This window comes from Branchiostoma floridae, chromosome 4 (assembly GCF_000003815.2).
Source record: "Branchiostoma floridae strain S238N-H82 chromosome 4, Bfl_VNyyK, whole genome shotgun sequence".
NCBI lineage: Eukaryota > Metazoa > Chordata > Leptocardii > Amphioxiformes > Branchiostomatidae > Branchiostoma > Branchiostoma floridae.
Genome location: NC_049982.1, coordinates 13694719 through 13714206, shown reverse-complemented (window position 1 = coordinate 13714206; position 19488 = coordinate 13694719). Strand labels below are relative to the sequence as shown.

The 19488-nt window shown below is 39.2% G+C and overlaps 3 protein-coding genes across 5 annotated transcripts in view; 2 read left to right on the top strand and 1 right to left on the bottom strand.

Annotated features, from left to right (window-relative positions):
- The window catches only part of LOC118413023 (F-box/WD repeat-containing protein 11-like), a 14043-nt gene extending 12185 nt beyond the window's left edge, over positions 1-1858 (top strand). For both annotated transcript variants that reach the window (XM_035816150.1, XM_035816149.1), the window contains one exon: positions 16-1858. In XM_035816150.1, coding sequence (XP_035672043.1) covers positions 16-22 — 7 coding nt within the window. In that variant the 3' untranslated portion in view covers positions 23-1858. The remainder of the gene's footprint in view (positions 1-15) is intronic.
- Positions 1009-8548, bottom strand: LOC118413025. Of its 2 annotated transcripts, XM_035816153.1 has the most exons (5): positions 7191-7253; positions 7034-7156; positions 4365-5305; positions 3062-3168; positions 1009-2804 (listed from the first exon to the last, which is right to left on the bottom strand). In XM_035816153.1, exons 2-5 carry the CDS (start codon positions 7057-7059, stop codon positions 2418-2420), a joined length of 1461 nt encoding a protein of 486 aa, XP_035672046.1. In that variant the 5' UTR covers positions 7060-7156; positions 7191-7253; the 3' UTR covers positions 1009-2417. The 2 variants fall into 2 exon arrangements, with proteins under 2 accessions (XP_035672046.1, XP_035672047.1); XM_035816154.1 differs by lacking the exons at positions 7034-7156; positions 7191-7253 and adding an exon at positions 8437-8548.
- A 1585-nt stretch (positions 8549-10133) lies between these two features.
- The window catches only part of LOC118413024 (serine/threonine-protein phosphatase 2A 55 kDa regulatory subunit B beta isoform-like), a gene marked incomplete in the record, with an annotated part of 34409 nt that continues 25054 nt past the window's right edge, over positions 10134-19488 (top strand). The window contains 3 exon segments of the mRNA XM_035816152.1: positions 10134-10337; positions 10485-10589; positions 13633-13653. Of these exon segments, the coding sequence (XP_035672045.1) occupies positions 10331-10337; positions 10485-10589; positions 13633-13653 (133 nt within the window).

The window sequence follows — 19488 nt, the reverse complement described above, 5'->3', positions numbered from 1 at the left end:
TGTGTTTTGCTACAGCACGTGATCGCAGGAAGCGCATCTTGTATCCAGTCTGCTGGTGTGAATATCCTGTAGGCCTACCGAGAGACGCCTACCTGCGTTAAACTAGTCCTCCCTCCATTAGCCTTGTCAAGCAATCTTTAGACAACATAGGGACATAAGTGGAAAGCAATAGACTTACATCTTGGGATGCATTTTGTTAGCTCAAAACAAAATCTATTAATTCTATTATGTTTACAAGCGTTAAACGTAGTACTGTAAGGTTGGAAAGAGTTGTATCCTTCCTGTACTGTAAGCTATACAAGCTGTTAAAGTGTTGGAAGAAGCGGTAGCTCAGAAGTGCACCCGAAGCAAGTGATGATGATCAGGCACATCTGATTAAGATGTGTCAGTGAAGCACTTTCAAGCATAGTTCAGCCACTCAAATAATGAGGATATTACTGATGTAGCGAGGTGTGAAAGATTGGAGAAATGACTTGAAGGGCCATTTTGTGTTACTGAGTTCACAATTGCTCAGCAAGAAACCACTACAGTAGGTGTGCTGGTGGGGAACTGGTTAGGCTGATGAAATACAAGCCGATGCACAGTGTTTCAATTTATTTTCACTGAATCTCAGCCAGGAGCCAATTGTGGACTGTGTATTCTCAAACAAGTAATTTTCCAGCTTAGGGGCATTTCTTTGGTAGGCCAAAGTTTGTATTGTCCAACTCGAGATAGAATTCTCAATAATTGCACCAATACAACTTTTGACATGCTTTTGGCTTTTGATATGTACCATGGAACTTGCAATCTTTCGATGTTCCATACTGCTTTTGACTGTATCTCCGAAATCATGGCAGGAGAAAGCTGCAAAATTCTAGCATTGTCTTAGATTTAGAGCTTCTCAGAGTCCTTGCTGTTAAAAGTGCACTAAAAAAAATTTTAGAATTGTATATAGATAGATCTCTAACAGTGCTATTAACAAGGTAGTCATGAACATACTTCCAAACCGTTTAGCTTACTCTTTTTTTTATAATTTTCCAATTAGAAAGAAACCAAACTGTGTGAATTGTTAAGCCTGATGTTTCAAGTTAGCAGAACACCTTCCTATTTCTTCAAAACAGGGCCTTGGGTGCAAGAGGTGGGCCAGCGATCTACACATGTAAATATATCCAGATTAGAGGCACATTACGAGGCTTTCTAAAACCTTTGATTCATCTTTGAAACAATAATGACCTATGGGCTGTTCATAATGCCTTAAACACATGGCTCAATTTACAGTTACTACTAGCTGTTCAGGGGTTACATCATGCTGCCAATTTTTAGCTCAAGTGGTAGAAAGTTTTCCTTGTGAGCCACTGACCACTGGTTGGTGAAGAAAACACACATTTGATACACATTGTATCTTAATGAAACCTGTTTGTCTTGGCTTCCTTATCTTAGAAAGGTACAATTCGTAACATTCAGTCTTGTGCACTTAAAGTATTGCAGTTGCGATGTAATATTTCCAAGGTTGATTTTTATTTAGGGATCACTACAGAAGTTAAGATTTTCTGCAGCATAGATGGGGATAAAGGTGTTAGTAGGGATTATGATTCAGTTGGGATGGGGGGGAGGGTCTTGCAGAAAAATGTTGGCTTTTGAGTGCATCTTGTAAAGGTTGTATTATTGTTACAGAAAAAAATATGTAAATGTGTTGGAAAGCTATACAAGTACTGTAGTCATTCTATATGACCATAAATACACTGCAAGAAGGTTACATAATTTTACAGACATGTTCTTTGCTTTCACAAGTACACATACAAAACCTGTCCTTACACTATCTGTGAAAAGCTGTAAATTGTTTTATGTTCTAAATGATTATTAAAGGTCTGCAAGTGTCAATTGCTAGTGTGTATTGTGAATAATGTCTCATTATCTTCTGATAGAGAAGTAGTCATAAATGACAGATGTAAATGAAGTTTGATGATCAAAATGCAGTTTTAATCCTATAGATTCATTTGTATTATATAGAAAATGGTAGTACCAAATACCCATTGAGAACTACTTTGAAGACCTCAGTAATTTCCAAGCAGATCCTACGGTAGCATAGGATAGTATCAAAAGCTGCAAGAGGAGTGACCTTGATCCTCTGAAATTTCATTTCAAGTCTAGAGATCCTGAGCATTGTCATGTGTGACATCTATGATGATGAGATGTTTTCAGCTCATTACCTTTTTTGTCTCCCCCTCGATTCACTAAAGAAACCATTCTAGAGAGCAGTTGATAATATTTCTGCAACATTACAATATTTCTTCTAAAAAGTCATTACACTATCCATTAAAATCTGTACAGTGAGCAGGTACTAAAGCATCTATACTATACTATACTATACTATACTATACTATAGTACATTTGTATACTATATTATTACATTGGAATATTGCACTGATTCCCCTGAACTAAGAGTACATAGTAACTCTTGAGAGGACAAGATCCGCAACATCAGTTTTTTCAATGACCCTTAATGCATCAATCAGCTTGTTTGGAGTGGCATTTCTCCCTACTGAATCCCTCCAGGCATGCAGCACTTCCTGTACTGCTGCCGCATCAGATTGCTGGCCACATGAATTGACAAGATTTTTTGCTTTTCTCCGTTCTTGTCCAAGGGCCACACCTAAGTCAATAGCATCACTTGCTAGTAACCTTTTTGCCACCTCCAGCAGCAGAATGTCAGTAAGCTTGTTTGAACTGATAAGTGCCGGCTCAACTGATGGAGGAATGTCCTTTGTAGTATTAGTTTGTCGCTGAGAGTCCGGAGTTTCAGGCAGTTGGTAACTGGTTGGAGACTGAAAAGCAAAATTTCAAACCCATTCACTCCAAGAGAAAATGCAACAAAGGTCATCAGCCTTGCTACAAAGATCATGTCGACAGGTGCTATCATCAGTCAATTCACATTAATCTACCCACTGAGGTAGCCTTTTGGCTCCACATTTTACACTGGTCACAAATTGAGGAAGCATATAGAAAATAGACCACTGCAGTAGCAGAACATATAGTGCATGATAGAGAAACAAAATCAGAACACTGGAAAACTAAAATATACCTTTATTTCAGCAGTGGTACGTATACGGTCAGTGTGGGCTGTGTTACATAGTTGCCTGCAGGTTGTTTCTGTATGCTCTTTTCTGACCAGCCCTACCTGAGGAAACACTGAAATGACAAAATAAGGTTAAAAAATATTTAATCTTAGAACAAGTGACAGTACAGGATATATTCAATTAGTGATAAGCTGGCTTTCATTATCAATAACATGTAATTTTCAGCACTTTTAAATCTTAGGCTTACTGGTAGTACACTTACAATTTCACAAGCTAAGAAACATTTTCTCAGCAATTTTAACCCTCAAACCACCGTATGGGGTCAAAACTGACCCCAGGCACATATCAATGTGTGCCATTATGTCATTTCTAGTTGAAAACAAATTTCCTTCCAGGAGTTTGTTTATATATCTGTCCTATAACTTCTTGTACGTTTTTACCGAGATTGACTTATTGTTGATTGAGTTATCCTCGAAAGTTTCTACATGGTCCAGTGGGGTCAAAACTGACCCCAGCGTTTTTTTAAACAAACTTTTGCGACCCACACCTAAACTACTTCCGGTAGGATCACGAAATTTTCAGAGAATGATGTAAATGTAAGCCAAAATTATTGTACCAACTTTTGTGCCATTTTCATGTCATATGACGACATTATGACGTCATCTAGGTAATATCGGTCGCCATCTTGGATTTTGCCTGATGACGTCATCAAATTAGCATAAATTATGAATATTGAGTCCTGAAATTTATGTTGAATTTTGTAAGATGTGATAAATAATTGTTATTTGCCAAGAAAACCTTAAAACTAAAATGTTTAATACAAAATTAGAGAATTTCGTGATAAATATGTCTGTCAGAATTCCGTTGCCATGGCAACGTAAAAAATGATGAACATATTTTGTTCACTGAAAATGTTTGCTATTAACATTTTCTAAAAAGTTACCAAGTTCGGTGGCCCTAGCATAAGCCATTCAGGCACTATATGGCATTGAAGTTGGTACTGGCATCAAAAACCTCCTTCCCGGTTTGAATAGCGTTGGTGCAAGATGTGGTCCTCATGATCTTTTGCATAAATTATGATAATGAGCTAGAAGTATTCTCACCTAATCATGTCAGACTGTCCCACATAGATTAATGAAACTATACATATATACAAATCACAAAAAGATTCACACAAAAAGCTGTATTTGTACAAAACGTTTTGGGGTCAGTTTTGACCCCATACGGTAATCTACGTCACAAAAAAGCTACGGTGGTTTGAGGGTTAATGTGAAATGTCTACACACAAATCTGTTTAACTGCTCCTACCTGTATCTATTCCAGCTGCCAGGAATGTGTGCAACATGGTGATGGCATTCTGCATTGCCCTGTGGTCCATGGCTCCATTATGCTCCATGTCTTCATTGATAGCAACTATCACACAGATGTCATTTCCACGAAAATGTTCCAAAAGTTTTCTCAAGAAAATAGGATGTCTGTCTATAACTACACTGCACCGCACATTCTGACTTGTATCCATGCAGACAGCACTGGGTCGCTGCCTGTACCACACATCTGGTCTGGTCTGGTCATGTAACAACTCCATAAGGCGTTTATTCTCTGGGTTGAAGGTATTGAATGTTGGACCCAACAATGATGTTCTAGACTCAACATCATTCGAGAAGGAAATCAGGTTTCCAATTGGTACGACCTGCCCCATCTTGACCCCTGCATTGGTTGCTTTTCCTGATGTAAGCACTATGATAGTGGATTCCTTGTTGTTGCTTAGTTGTTCCAGTCCAGCAACGTACCCATACATATCATCCTTGTGATCAAGATTATCTACCCAACCGACAGTAACAATACAGTCCCTTGCTGCACCAAAATAGTATGTGTCTTGTATCTTGTCTACCTCGATCAAGCCAGAAGCAACTAAGGGCTGTACAAATTCATCTGATGCCTCTGCACTCTCTAGGATGATATGTATCATCCTTTCAGGTTGTATTGGATTTAAAGTAACTGCTGTGCACCTCCTGCTGATGTTCTTTACCATCAATGAATATAACTCTATCTTGCTGTGGTTACTGCACTCAAAGTTCTCTGTATGTAAGGTATGTATTGGTAGATGTTGGTAGGGCACCAGCTGATTGCCAGGTTCAGACTGTCCTGAACTCTTAGTGTCCTGTAGTTGACTCTTGCTCATAAAACGTTCAGTTCTTTGTTTCTTGTTTGCCACGTCATAGTCATCAGGGGCTCTTTTTTCTCCACAACTGAAAAATAAAGATAAAAATAGAGCAACATGTACATTTCCTTAAAGTTCTCCATCTAAACATTTTGACAAGATCTTCCACTACTAGTGAGTACCAAGGGAATGAAAATACATTTACCTAAAAATGTAATGTTTAATTCAACGTAAACTGAGCCACTGATCTTCCTGTAATGTAAAATTGAGACCCTCCATGGCTTTGTCTGAGTTATCCAGTGATGTCTGGACACTTCAACACCGTGATTCGGCAACAACAAGTAATAGTACTTCTCATCTGGCATTTTGTTTAAATTTCCTTCTGTAAGTAATTGAAAAATCTTATTCTAGCTGCCAACTTTCCTCCATGCAGTAAAATATGAGCACAAAACTGTTCACTGAAGTTATTCAAAATTTATTTTGTTGTCATCATCAGCGATGTAGTTAGCCACTAAAAAAAAGCTTCAAATCACAATAAATGAATTTAAGGCACCCAATGCAATATTAGGGCGGCAATAAGGCATTGAAACTAATTTTTTTTTCAAATTCATTTTCAAGTCATTTTTACACACAGTAAATTTAAATAACACTATCCTATTGCATAGGGACCTTCATGGAGCAAAGATGTGACGTATAATGCAAACATGACTGATGATTCCCACTTCAAGAGATATCATCAGACTCTGTGAAGACCGCGTGGCACAGTGGTATTGTGTTCGCCTCGTGACCGAGAGGTTGCGGGATCGAATCCGCCTGCCGTGCTGCCGATCTTGTGCCCTTGGGAAAGGCACTTTACACGACTTTCCTCACTTTACTCAAGTGAAAATGAGTCGTCCCTCGGATAGGACGTTAAATGGAGGTCCCGTGTCTGGGGAGAGCCATACCCCGGGCTCGTTAAAGAACCCGCCACATGTGCGATGGTGCGGTGTGAGCGGTTCAAAACCTACAGTACCTTGGCCGCACCTGGGGCAATTACTGTCGTATTGAGGTCACCTGAGTGGCGCCGAATGGCAGCTCGCTCCAGACACTTGCGACAGTCGCATTGAGGTCACCTGAGTGGCGCCGAATGGCAGCTCGCTCCAGACCCTTGGGATTTAGCCCCGCCTATTGTAAGCTCCTTGCAATTCAGCCCCTGGCTGCAAAGAGTGAGTAGTCGGCCCACCCAATAACAAAAAACCCAATAACATCACTTGATCAAATCAGGTTTCCATTTGCGAACAAGCGAATCAGATTCAATGTGCTCAGTGACTTCACACATTCAGAAATCACCAAAAATTACTGATGGGAAATCCTTAGTGGCTCGCTCCTGTGCCAATTTATTGTGGGGTACAATAAATAAAGGGAGCCATTTGCGGCATGTTTGTGCATTCTTTCCAAAGTGTGAAATAATATACAAATGTGCTAGCAGTATGGTGAAGTAAATGTCAATACCCTACCGATTGTCTTCTCCAGAGTATTTTCAATTTGATGCTCTAATGCTGCATTGTGTGCTTTTAAGGACTAGCGGTTGAATAAAAGTATTGAAAATAAACTATTCTCAAGGGGTAACTTATAAGTTTTAGCCCCATACAAAGTTCAATAGTGACCAAAAAGGTTGGGGTCACATGGCATTAATGGCAACTTGTTTGACCAGAACCCTGTATTCCTGGGTTCAAAACCTGTCGTGACACCGATGTTTGTACACTTATTAAAGTGTACATGGCTTTTCTCACTTTGCTCAGGTGGAAATGACTTAGACCTCTACTAGTAATCTCACCTCCTTGTTCCTCCGTGGTTTTCCATTTTACGTTCTTCATTGGCTCTGCTCGACCAAGGAGGTAATTACCTCATAAATGATTGGCTCGACAAAATCTTGCGAAAAAAGAGAATTTACACTGCCCAAGGAGCTCTTTCTTTAACCTCCTTGCACTGCCTCGAACAGCCATCGCAATCAATCCCGCAACTTTTCTTTTGGCGGGAAATTTCCGAATGACGTCAAAAGAACGGACGATGTGGTGATCAGCTGGTGGGTCAACATGGGTGTGATCAAACGTTTGTGTATAAATTTCTCAACTCATGGTGCTATTTTGTTTTTCTATTTATATAAATATATGTTATTTATCATATTATGATTATCTGCTTTATTCTTATCTGCCTTCTAGCGTTACTGTACAGATTTTTTTTCTGAGCAGTATGACTGATCCCCCCTTCAAATTTGTAAAAGTCCGCAACGGAGCACACCTCAGTTCTCCCGCGACAAGGGCGAGGTGCGCGACAAAAAAAAGGGACGAAATACTTCTGAGGGTCTGTGTTTGAGTTTACATTTCTCTTTATTTACTGCAAACTGATTAAACGCTAACATGGCTGAAAAGCGCATGGGAAATGGTGTGTTTTCGGTTTTTGGTGCAAATTGTGTTTTTGGCCCGACTCCCATTTCTGAAACTTCGTGCGCGCTGTAAACAGGCTAGATTGACCTCTGAGGCGCTGCGAAAGCCAGTACTCTCCAAGCAGAGGTTGAGTCGCGTAGATGTAGAAGTCGGAAAAATTACACAGGGCCTGGGAAAAATTTATTTTATATTTTACCGACTACTAGTAGTACTACTGTTATGTATTGTATTGTATCGTATATTATGTAATTGTATTTGAATTTGTTTATTGTAACTGTCGCGTTCTGGCGGCCCTTCTTCGGAGTAAACAACAACAACTCGACGTGCTCGAACGGGCGGTGGCCCCGTTCGGAGAAGGGTGTTCTAGAACCGCCAGAACGCGACCAGTAATGTGATTCAAAATAAAGTCAGTCTTGTCTTGATCGTCGTACAAGTGTGACGTGTGTCTGTGTGTCTCCGTCTTTGGTCCTCCTTCCAACACTACTATATCTACGCGACTCAACCTCTGCTTGGAGAGTAAGCCAAGTTGCAATGCCGCGCGTCGTGGATGATTAAATCATTAAAAGATCTGTAGTACTAGAATTTTGGAGTAACGTTACTCGCTAGGTTTCCCTCTTTCTAACAGTATCAGTTGTGTCTGCCGGAAAATCATCTTCATGTCTCCAATGCCAAAATGCCCGATTTTGTGCATTGTTTTTGATGTTTAATATTTTGTCCCTCTAACTTATCAAAATTAGAGAAGTCGAAGGATCGGAACTCAGTTGGTCTTGTAGCTGAAGGAATATCCTCTCACCTCATATACAGTTATTTTGCTTCAGGATAATTCCTTGGAAGAGATGGTCGTTAGACTTGAGGGGTTGAGGGTGTGCCGCCTCCTATTGAAACCCCAAATAAACCGGGTGTGCCTACGTAACCACTGACGTACTGTTTAGTAACTATGTTAACTAGACTAGTAGTAGGTCATATGATTAAGAACAACTAGGCATGATTGGATACAATATATCATGACGTCATGCAGGTACAAATTGTGCGCCCCGAAACTCCCTTCCACGGCAAACTCACTTCCTCGGCAAACTCACTTCCTCGGCAAACTACATTTCCCTGCATTAGAGCACCAAAGCCAACTTTGAAACTGCCGAACAAGCCCAAATAAAAGCCCGGCCAGCCACACTCGAAGTCTGCGAAAGAGGCTATCGAGCAGCCACCCGAGTTTCCCAGTCAAGTGCTCAATTGTATCGTGTACCTCAGCTCAGCATGCCCGACCGACAGCGATGGCCAAGTGAAAAATAAGTTCACATAACATTAACAACCCGTTCTATCCGTATTCAGCGACTCCAAGTGACGGGAACGTTTACGTTCCTCAATAGAGATTTAACTTAAACTGGGGTGATTTAAGGGCAGCCGTTCTGGAACAGATGACAAGTAATGATGTAACAAATATGAAATGGAAAAATTTCAAGTTGAAGTGATCTGATTATCCTGTGTATGATGTGCGATGTTGGCCGCTACGTACGAAATGTGTAATAGAATGGGCGAAGACGTGGGACGGAGAGTGAGAGGCGTCTTATCCGAATGGGCAATTGCAGACGCAGGAAATGGTAAGAAGTGCGCGGCTGAAACCGCGCACGCTACTAGCGATCAGGAAAATCACGAAAAAATAATGATAGAAAAATGATTATCAGGGAACAACTCGGGATTTTAATTGATAGACAACAGCGCTATGAACATACAGGACAATGAACTTATTCTTACTTCGTTGGAATAATGTTTCGGTACATTCTGTGAGCAATGATCTGTGACGTGATCAATTGAGATCATAAAAGCTCCTTGGTTTGAGTCTTTGACCGATTCAAATTGGTTACTCCCTCAGTCAATTTCTTGTCCTTGGTTAAACCTCCTTGATTTTTAAGAAGTGACGTTTCATGTAGATTTCAGGCAATAATGAATATATGCATGACGACATATCTACTTTCATTGAGTTGCGATTCACTGCTGTCCTGCTCGAAGGAGTCGTGATCAGTCGTACGGGTGCGTATACGTAAGAAACGCGAAAAACTTGAACATTGGGACTATGAGCCGGAAACTTTAACCTTAAACTTTAACTTTAAACTTTAACCACCGTGTAGTAGGACGACTATATCAGCAAAAGAGCAACTAGGAGGATCATGTTACGTTATGATCACCTCACCTCACCTAGTCCCATCCTCATCAGGAGGGTCGGGGACTATGGTAGCCTACGTTATGATCAAGGAGCTTCTAAAGCTCCTTGGTTATGATGTATCGCTATGTCTACTGCCTGGGGACCAAATGCAGTAAAGTTTAAATGCTGAGTGTATTGGGAAATCAGAAAATATACACAGGAAGAAAGGGAGTGAAGCAAAGAAACTAAACTGGGCCAACAAAGAGAGGACTATTCTGTAGCATTCTCCTCTGAATTTCGGATTTCGTGGCGCAGCCGCCACTGTGCAAGTGAAAGTTAGAATTACCCAACATGCTGTGCTGTTGACGTCATCACCGAGCAGTGTTCAAGAAGTGCGCCATTTTGAAATCTCTGTGGCCCGGGGGTTTCTTGTTGGGAGGGATCCCGCCACAATCGGCTCACATCCTCTGCCCAGTGTCGCCCTAGGAGCAAACACTGCACCTACAGAATATCTCAAGGAGTCAAAGATTCTTGGTAGAGGACAATTATGGCTGGTAGGTGTCTAGTACAAAAACAATACCGTATTTGACAGTGAGCCAACAACCTGGACAAACCGCGGTGATCACATTTTCAGGTACGTGTTTGCAACATGCTACATTGAATACAAGAATATCTAATGTAATATCGTGTTTATTCCTCAGGTGGTGGTGACATACAGTGGTGCTTCTCCCAGGTGAAAGGGACTGTGGAAGAGGACGTTACTGAAGGTGAGGCCCCTCCCCATCACTACCTGTCAGTGGACCCAGGTACTTCCTAGCTACACATATCCGTTATAACATTACTGTGACCATGTACCCGTCTGTCAAATCAATCGTATGTTAACACATGTGTATTTTTTGTCGTCAGCTCATTTGTTATGCTGGGAAATAACGCCACAGTATAGTTGACAACTGGACAAGCCAACGTCCCCCTCCCCCATCTTTTGTGTTATGTCATGTAACGTTCTTCAAACCTTGTTTCTGGTAAACTCGTTTCGCATTCGACAACTGTCAACAGTATCTGTAAGAGCGAGGTGTGAAAACTTAATTGTCAAACTTAAAAGTAACATTTTCTCATTGTGACACACTGGTCTTTGTGCTAGACCAAACTTTGAAAAATTTTGTAATAAATTTTGTTGCTACCATAGTACCCGCAGTTGCGTATTGTATTACTATTAGTATACAAATACAATACAACAAGAAGTGGTCTGTTTTGCTAATTGATAATTTGACACATGGTTGCAAAAAACATATGTCATGTGTATTGCATCGATGTCACAAGTTCATTATTTGTCTTGCTATGTACTTTCAACTTTGATCCATAATCATTTTGATGGCTGTTGTTAGTGTTGTATCATGTGAAGTTTATTTTTATGCACCTCATCAACATACAGTCTGGATCAAGGACAGGGACATCCTGTCCATGTCATGGACCATGCATAAGTTAATGTAGCACAGTTTTGCATAGAATAAAGTGACAGTTGCCATATATTAATGTTATTAAGGTTTGTTTGCATATGCAGCATGTACCTACTACCAACGTAGATTTATAGAATCTGTATAAGAAGACCAAAGATCAGTGTTTCAGAAGGATCGTTATAGGGAAATTACCTTGGCTGATCAAATTGTTATACTTATAGTCTCTTGCAATGGAAATAAGCTTTGGATGCTGTGATCATCTCTATGCCTCCAAGTTTGAACAAAGTCTGCAATTTAACAGATGCTATCTGACAAGCAGTGGTCTTCCTCAGTAGCTCGCAGCTTAGATCCTAATTACGTTAAGAGTCTCCTCAAGTTGTGGGAAATTGTTTGGAGATTGTATCATGTAACAGACAAGTTCATTGACTGGAGTCACATACAAAAGTTAGAAAACTCATAGAGCTTTTATAGACTGAGTAGGTAAAGCTGAGCAAATATCAAGGCCAGTTAATCATTAGTGCCACCAGGTGGTTTGCACAGGTGAGAGTGGATCCTGGTATGTCTCCAGAAGGCACAAGTTCTAATCTGGTCTAGAGAGAGTCTTGTTCAACAGTCCCCTTACATTTAGATCCAAGTGGAACTAAACTAGAGTCCCTTGCAGAAGGACATGCACATGATGTTTGGTTACAAATAGTCCAGAAGTAGCTTTCAGTGTTGTGAATTTAAAAGGTAAAATTCACAATTAAGTATTGTCCTTCTCAGAGAAGGTGTTATATTTATTGGTTCATACTTGTCACATGCAATAGTCAACACTTCATGTTTAACACTTTTTCTATAATTAAAATAAGTGACACAAATATATCAAATATTAGCCAAAGTAAAATTTTCCACAGGTTACCTTTGACATTTTGGGTCATTTATAATAAACATTATACATTGTAATTCTTTATCCCCAATAGCGCAAACCCTATGTCCAGAGGGTGTGGTTTTTATTTTTCTATTTGGCTTCTAGCCAGCGTGGCCTGAACTAGCCTGGAATAAAACAATCCAAAAGGCCAAGTGTTACATTGTAGGAGATAAGATGGGGTGATTCTGATCTTGGTTCTGACCTAGCCATGTATCTTATTTACCTTCCGTCATGATGTCCTGAAATGGGTGCATAAAGTGTAGATACCTAAGGCCAGTTAGGGACAGTTTGGCTTTGAGCCAAAGTTTACAATAGTGTTATTTTTCCAACTTGTATAGCCATTTTTAGAATTTGTACTGGCGAATATACTGACAGTGTAAGTAAGAAGTCTAGCACCATGGTATATTCAGGTTTCTTACCAATCAATTTTTGATGGATTTTAGCATATCTTAAACCAATCAGCATTGGGAGAAACGTGACCTTGTACATGGATTGCTATGTAGGCTATTAACAAAAGTATTTCGCATATTAAACCCAGTTGGTTAAGTTATTCCTTGTCCCCTTGCCTGTGCCTTGCTACATGTTTCTGATAATTTTATCTACATTTTCATCGTGGGGTTATTTTCTAAGTAATTATAGAGTGCGTGTTGATACTGATTATGCCCTACATAAGATAAAAACATGACACCGTGAAGTTGTGAAAAAAAACATAACATCAAATAGTGTTCTGGCATTTTACGGATCAGGCTTTGATCCTCAAGAAGACAACCTATTCGGTACCACGTGGCATAATATCACTAAAGTAATGGGATCAAAGTTTCCTGTCTTGTGCTTAGGTACATGTAACTGAAATTGCGGTTGAGGAGAAGATTACTCAGTGCAGGGCTGCAGGCCCATACTGTCTTTTGCATTCACTGAACAAGACATACTGTAAATGCATCAGCTGCTCCCTACGGTTTGGTAACATTTGGCGACTCTCTAATCTCAAATGTACGTTCCACTCTCTGCAAGATGTGCTGTGAAATTACATGCTTTTACATTGGTGTGGTTTTTGCTGTTAGACTTTGCTCAGGTGTATTATCAAAACTGTACCAAAGGGAAGATTGTAGTAAATTATTGTTCGAGTTTACTGGTACTTATATGTAGGAGCTACGTATCTTGGGATGGTCAAGTTGTCAAGGTTCTTCTTGCCACATTGTACCAGTACTGTTGGAACAATTAATATCATTGTGGAGCCATGCATACATGTAGTTTATACTTAGTCATGCTCCTGTCTTGTTTAATCAAATAAGAACACTTGGACTGTTGCTAATTTCTTAATGTCCTCTCTTTCCAGAGTTTTCTTTCCTATTCAAATCTATAGCATAGGTATGTAATTAGTGCACTTTTGTTTTACTTCAGTGTATTACAAATATTTTGTTATTGAATCAAGGATGTTCTGGTCCAAAGGCAAAGCTGCCACTAATTCCTGGTTTTGCTTTTCAGATGGGGACTCTTGGGAATACGGTAATTATAACAAGCCCCTTTCTGTTTTTATTGTTCTGTTGGTCCACCTGCATGAGTCTAACAGGAAACAGGGTTTGAAATAGACAACACAAGAAACAGGTGTCATTTCTGTAAGATTGCAACAGTAATTCCTGTCGAATTGGTAGAAAAAATAATCCCAGACCAATGCTGATAAATTGCATGTTCATATTTTTTTGTTGTCGTGGAGTTAAATTCATGTTACATTGCAATGGTGTACAGTCGAAATTTTTAAATGTATTATCGGTGAATCGTCATTAGAATCTGAATGTGATAACATGCTTCTGTTATGCTGTTTTGTTGCTGGTTGTTGTTGTCAGCTGCTCCCACAGTTGTTTCGTCAGTGTTAGTTTTTTTTTCAAGTTTGTATGGTTAAATTTCAATCCCTGGGACCTTGATTGCAAAGTTAGAAGGAAAAAAAGTTGACAGCACATTTTGCAGCCCCTCCCCCCCCCCCCATTATAATCTGGAGACTTGTATTTTGCAAACTGTGCAGTTTTTCACGACTACCAGGGTCAGACACTATTCTGGTTTATTTTCTGTGTGTAACAATGTCTAATTTTTGTCTGATTTAATGGTCGTTCATGATTTCTTATCCGTCAAAATGTCAAGGTTTGCATCCACATGAGGTGAGAGCGTCTTAGCGTATATCCACCCTTTAATTGACGTATGAAGGTTCATATGATAGCTGTCGCCTGATGCATTGTATGCCAAAGACGTACGACTTTGTCCTATGCCATTGTCCGACCAGAAATTTTCCTTGTGGGCCTTAATCTAGTTCCTGAAGGTAAGCAACATTCTACTGGCGAATATGCTTTGTCTTTGTCGTATAGATACAGAGGTCTTTGAGTCCACTGTCAGTGTGTATACAATGTAGCATGGATTTATTTGTTGGCACTAGTAATGTTTTATTGTGCCACAACATTGGTGATTCTTGCAGCTTGCGTGATTTCCTAGTAGATGTATTTAGTTTTAGAATTTAAAGGGAATAGAAGAGGAATAATAACCATTCCAATTTGTTTAGATTTTTTAGCAAGAATACAGAATATGGCAAATGTATTAAAGCAATGTCCGTCATTTCTTTTCTGAAATTCTATTATCCTGTTATGTATGGAAAGTCATTCCCTCTATAACTGTCCCTTGGGATTCACATTGGACAGATTGCATTTCTTGCACCATTTGGTTACAATTGCTTGTTGAGGCAAGGCTGCTGCATGTATATTTTGACAACTGATGAGGATGAAACAGATGTATACTGGGCTGGTAAAAAACATGGCGGGATTGGGAAAAATGAGAAAAATATGATGATTATTTGTGAATATTGATAAAGCTGGCAAATATATTGCAGGTTACGCTGGTGTATTTCAAGCTTTTAATTTATGGTGGTCTTGTATCATAGTATGCCCCTGTGATGGTTGTCCCAAATTCAGATTTTCAGGCAATTTGGGCAGGAGACAGGTGTATTGTTGAATGTTTAGGGTTCTATGAATTATTTATAGCAGAATCTATGAATGGATCTAAATTTGTGTTCATTTGCCATTGCTTGGGAACCCTAAGTAGAAAGGAAATCTCCTAACAGTAAGGTAACGGTAAAGGTAGGTAAGGGTTGTTCCATCAAGACTTCACCTGTATATCACAAAACTGTGCCTATCTTATTCATGTAATGTAAAATGAACCATGCCTCTGTGGAGTCTAAAACCAAGTTGGAGTTTTAGACAAGTCTGATTGTGCATGTTAAGTTTCTTGCCAAATATTGCTTCAATTTCTTTTCTGAGTGTTCTTCCCAATCAGAGTTAATAACTAAAACCAGTAAAAGAAAACATTATCATGGTTGATTTAGATACAATATTTAGTGAACTGGCTGCAGTTTGAAGTAGCCAGGTCAACCTGTGATTTTTCTTTATCTGCCAGGGGGCTCTCTCGCACATCTTCACTAACATATGTTTTATGCTTGTGACTGCAATTGTTTGCAGAAGAAAATCCAGCCTTACCAAAGTACATGTTGTATTCGATTAAGTGTGATAAAGTACTTTGTAATGTACAAGATTGTGATAATACTTTTCAGTTTGATAATGGTAGTCCGTATTGCATATTTTCTGACTGTTGTCTGTATACAATTCTAAGAAGTGTAATTCTAGCTTTAACAGATAGGTGGCATTGCAGTGCTATCTTTAATGTCTGAAGAAATCAATGGTCATGATATGATGATTTAGACCCACTATTTTGGCCCTTTATCATGTTCTTCCTATAGCAGGCCCCAGGCAACCCTTCGTGAAAGAACCCTATTATTCTTTGTTACTTCTTCTGTTATCTTGACCTTTGATGGTTGTATATTTTATACAATAACAGCTGGATCCTCAAAGATATTTCAGAGAACATTTGAAATGCAGCCTGTAGCTTTCCTGTAGCTTATTGTCTTTCTGACAGCAGTATCCCAATGGTAGGCCCCTTCCATGGCTAGTGGGGGAACTATTGGAAATATGTTGCATAACTTGATAAATGTATTGGCCTTTGCCTCTCTGTTTCTCATTACTGCACATAAACTGAGTGATGTTCTCACACAAATTTGTGGAGTGCCCCTAGGCTAATAGCATTGGCACCCCACTCACTGACTCAGTCAGCTACACTTCCTCCACTGCCTGGGTAAGTGAAGATGCAATAGATACTACCTAGTCCGGCTGACAGTTGGTGGAAAAGCTGTTACTAGTTGTAGCCTGTGTTACCTCATTCAATCACAATTAATGCAGTTAAGACATATAATCATGTACGTTATATGAACGTTAGATGTCCAGTTAAACAATGTATAGAGGCAACTCCATCTCTGCAAATGGATAACAATTTGAGATTTACTTCCAGACATTCCGAGTGACATCCATTACTCCTCTTCAGTGTCACTAAAATGAAAATCATGTACTTTTTGGTTGTTAGATTTCTGAACTATAGAGAATTTGAAGTAGATTTGTCAATTTTAAAATCAGTCTACAGGGCTCGTAATGGCCACTAGCACTTTGCAGAAAAGAATTTGAGATCACAGATAAAATGGTAAAACTTACAAAGGACATTCAGGATGACTTGGCAGAAAGAAAAAAAGTATTTCAATTTGGTCAATGAATTATTGTGACTTTTGATCACTTGTCTTTGAGAATTACTGTAGATGATGACTGATGTAGTCATCTGTATATCAACAAGAAGGTTAATTAAGTACCTTGTTTGTCAATAAATGAAAGTAATACAAAGGATTATTTGTCATTCTAGCTGCATACTGCTGTAATAAGATTGCTGAGGAGAATGCTAACCTTGATACTCAGGAAACATGTACTTCCATCACTGGTTGACCTTGAATGGGGAGAGGTTTCCATTAAAGCACCAGCCATTCGTCATAGCATTTTGCTCCCCACAGATAAGTGAAAGCTGCCAGTGCAAGTAATAAAGTTAGCAAGCCAAATGGGGCCGGCCTTAAATTCCTCTGATTATCAGTAGAGGTGTGGAAGCAACATTGACGTAGATATGTAGGTAAAATCTGAGAAAGTCATCAGTTACTTGTGACACATTCTATATTAGCCATGACGTGCATTCTGCTGCGCTTAATCTCGGAGAACAATCAGATGCAAAGACATAGATCTCCCCAAGTCTAGATTTTGATATGCAAATGTAAAACGATTGTGGGCTGACTTTCATAAGACCTAATAATGCCAGCATTGTGCATATATGTATAACTATAAATATATTTTAATCAAATTTAAGAGGACTTACAGAAGAAACAAGCTGGGATTTAATGAAAAAATATGACTAGATTGTAAATGAAATCAGCTGTGCCTTACTTTGATTTTGTCTTAAATTAAAATCATTTTGACAGAATTACGATCTAACTTCCCAATGATGCTTGTGTCAAAAAGAGGTCTTTGGATCAAGACCCCTATTCTCACTGTGAAAATTCCTTGGGCTTGGCATAACAGAGCGGTACATAAAGCAGATTGCAGGCTATTCTGAGATATACGTCTGGGGACTTGGCGGCAGCGTAAAACTTAAAAGCTATCAAAATGTCAGCAGGCGGGGTTGGCAGTGGTTTCAGCCATTCAGTCCTCATTCCCTTATTGATCCTCCTTCTGCAGATTTCCCCAGGCACTTGTGATGCCTTCTCACTTCATTTGCATGTCCAATTTATATCGTACATGGATGGCTAAGGGATTTGGGACACTGGATTCTCGGAGAGGGTGGCCTAACTGAAAAATTAAATGTATCTTTCTCAAAATAAAATATTTCATTTTATACTGTTTGTGCTTTGAATGCAAGACACTTGAAATTGACCATACATTTTGTTTTACACAATTATCAAAATGTACAAAAATATCTGGATTTTTACCCTACCGTGGCAAACATTGGTCCCTTCCAAACTTACTTCCATGATGTTGCTGGTATTCATGGATGGTTGCTCTATTAAACATCAAGTCCTGGGGGGGGTTCTTTTGAGAGCTAGCCAAGATTTCTTGACAGGCGCCATTGACTGGTAACCTGGTGTTCAGGTAATGCTCAACCAAGATTCTTAATATAGTTCAAGTACAAGAGCGGTCAGGCTTTGCGAGAGAATTTGTGGGATATAATATTAGTGCAGAAATACATGATACAGTGTGCTGTGGAACAAAAGAACTGTCAGTGAGTTGGTGGCTTTACAACTGGAGGATATGGTGCACACAGGCAAGTATTATTTATATCGTTCCTCTTGGCCATGTACTAAAATATAGCATCTCAGAGTATCAAAGAAATACGATAAGACCAGTAAATCCGTGACCTAGAAAATGCTGGCAGAAAGAGAGATTGACGATAAGACAATGGAGATTCTTTGTGTATATTGATAAGACGCCTCAGGTACAGTTGTATATCAAGTGCTGGAATCTTTTATGTGTTTGTAGGAATTTTGATGGCAATTTTTTTGGTACTGAAGATTTGTATCTTTGTCCTGTTTTTTTTTTTTAGATAAAATTTTACTTTTGCTTCATTTTCATTGGAAAAAAGTCATACCATGTACGTTTACCTGTCTTGAGTATGTAACTATAGACGTGTAGGAGGCATACTCATATTTCAGCAGTTGGCTTTGTGCTTACACTCTACATGTACATTACAAGATGGCACACGCATGTGAGTCACATGCTCTTCATTGTTATTCTGGCGTTGTGCATGGACGTAATTTGGCTGCGAGAGGGTTGTTTGTCTGTGGCCATAAAACATGGCCTTGTACTGTCTCACTACGGTAAGTCACTGCTTCGAACAAGAAAAATTATAAGGATTCAGTCATGCCTCATCTTAAAATTAATTTTAATTTTACACTGATCATATTTCGAGATGCATTATCAGCTTTATTCAAGATTTAGCGCATTTTCAGATATCTTTAGATATTCAGTAAACAGCCATTTTTTAGGCAGTAAAGTCTAAAACCTGATACAAGACCTAGTACCCAAACATGATGTTTCAAGTATTAACTGTAGAATGCCCTCTGAAAAAATTTATCAACCACTTGTTACAGACATGAGTGTTATCATCACAAGAAGCATGTCACAATGACGAAGATAATTAAAGTTCAAATTGCATTCTATTCCCAGTTCTAAACCTTACTGCTGGGGGGTAATTGAAACCAAAATTGGAAGGTGGCTTAAAGTCAAATTTAGGATTTGATAGCTCTACGCCAATTTTATATTGGCCCAAGGAACTAGGCCATATATGGCTTTCAGCCTTGCCAATTTCATATCGATGCTGTATCATAGCTTGATATGGCCTCCAACAAACTAACAACAGGATACCTACTATGCTTTTGGAATCAAG

Bases quoted from the DNA above. Each gene is read 5' to 3' on its own strand.
- LOC118413025 (XM_035816153.1), bottom strand. From the start codon at position 7,059: ATGGAAAACCACGGAGGAACAAGGAG. The intron at 3,169-4,364 runs GTAGGAGCAGTT...TTGTCATTTCAG, and splicing joins GGCAGCTGGAATAGATACAG to TGTTTCCTCAGGTAGGGCTG. The intron at 2,805-3,061 runs GTATATTTTAGT...TTTGCTTTTCAG, and splicing joins GTACCACTGCTGAAATAAAG to TCTCCAACCAGTTACCAACT.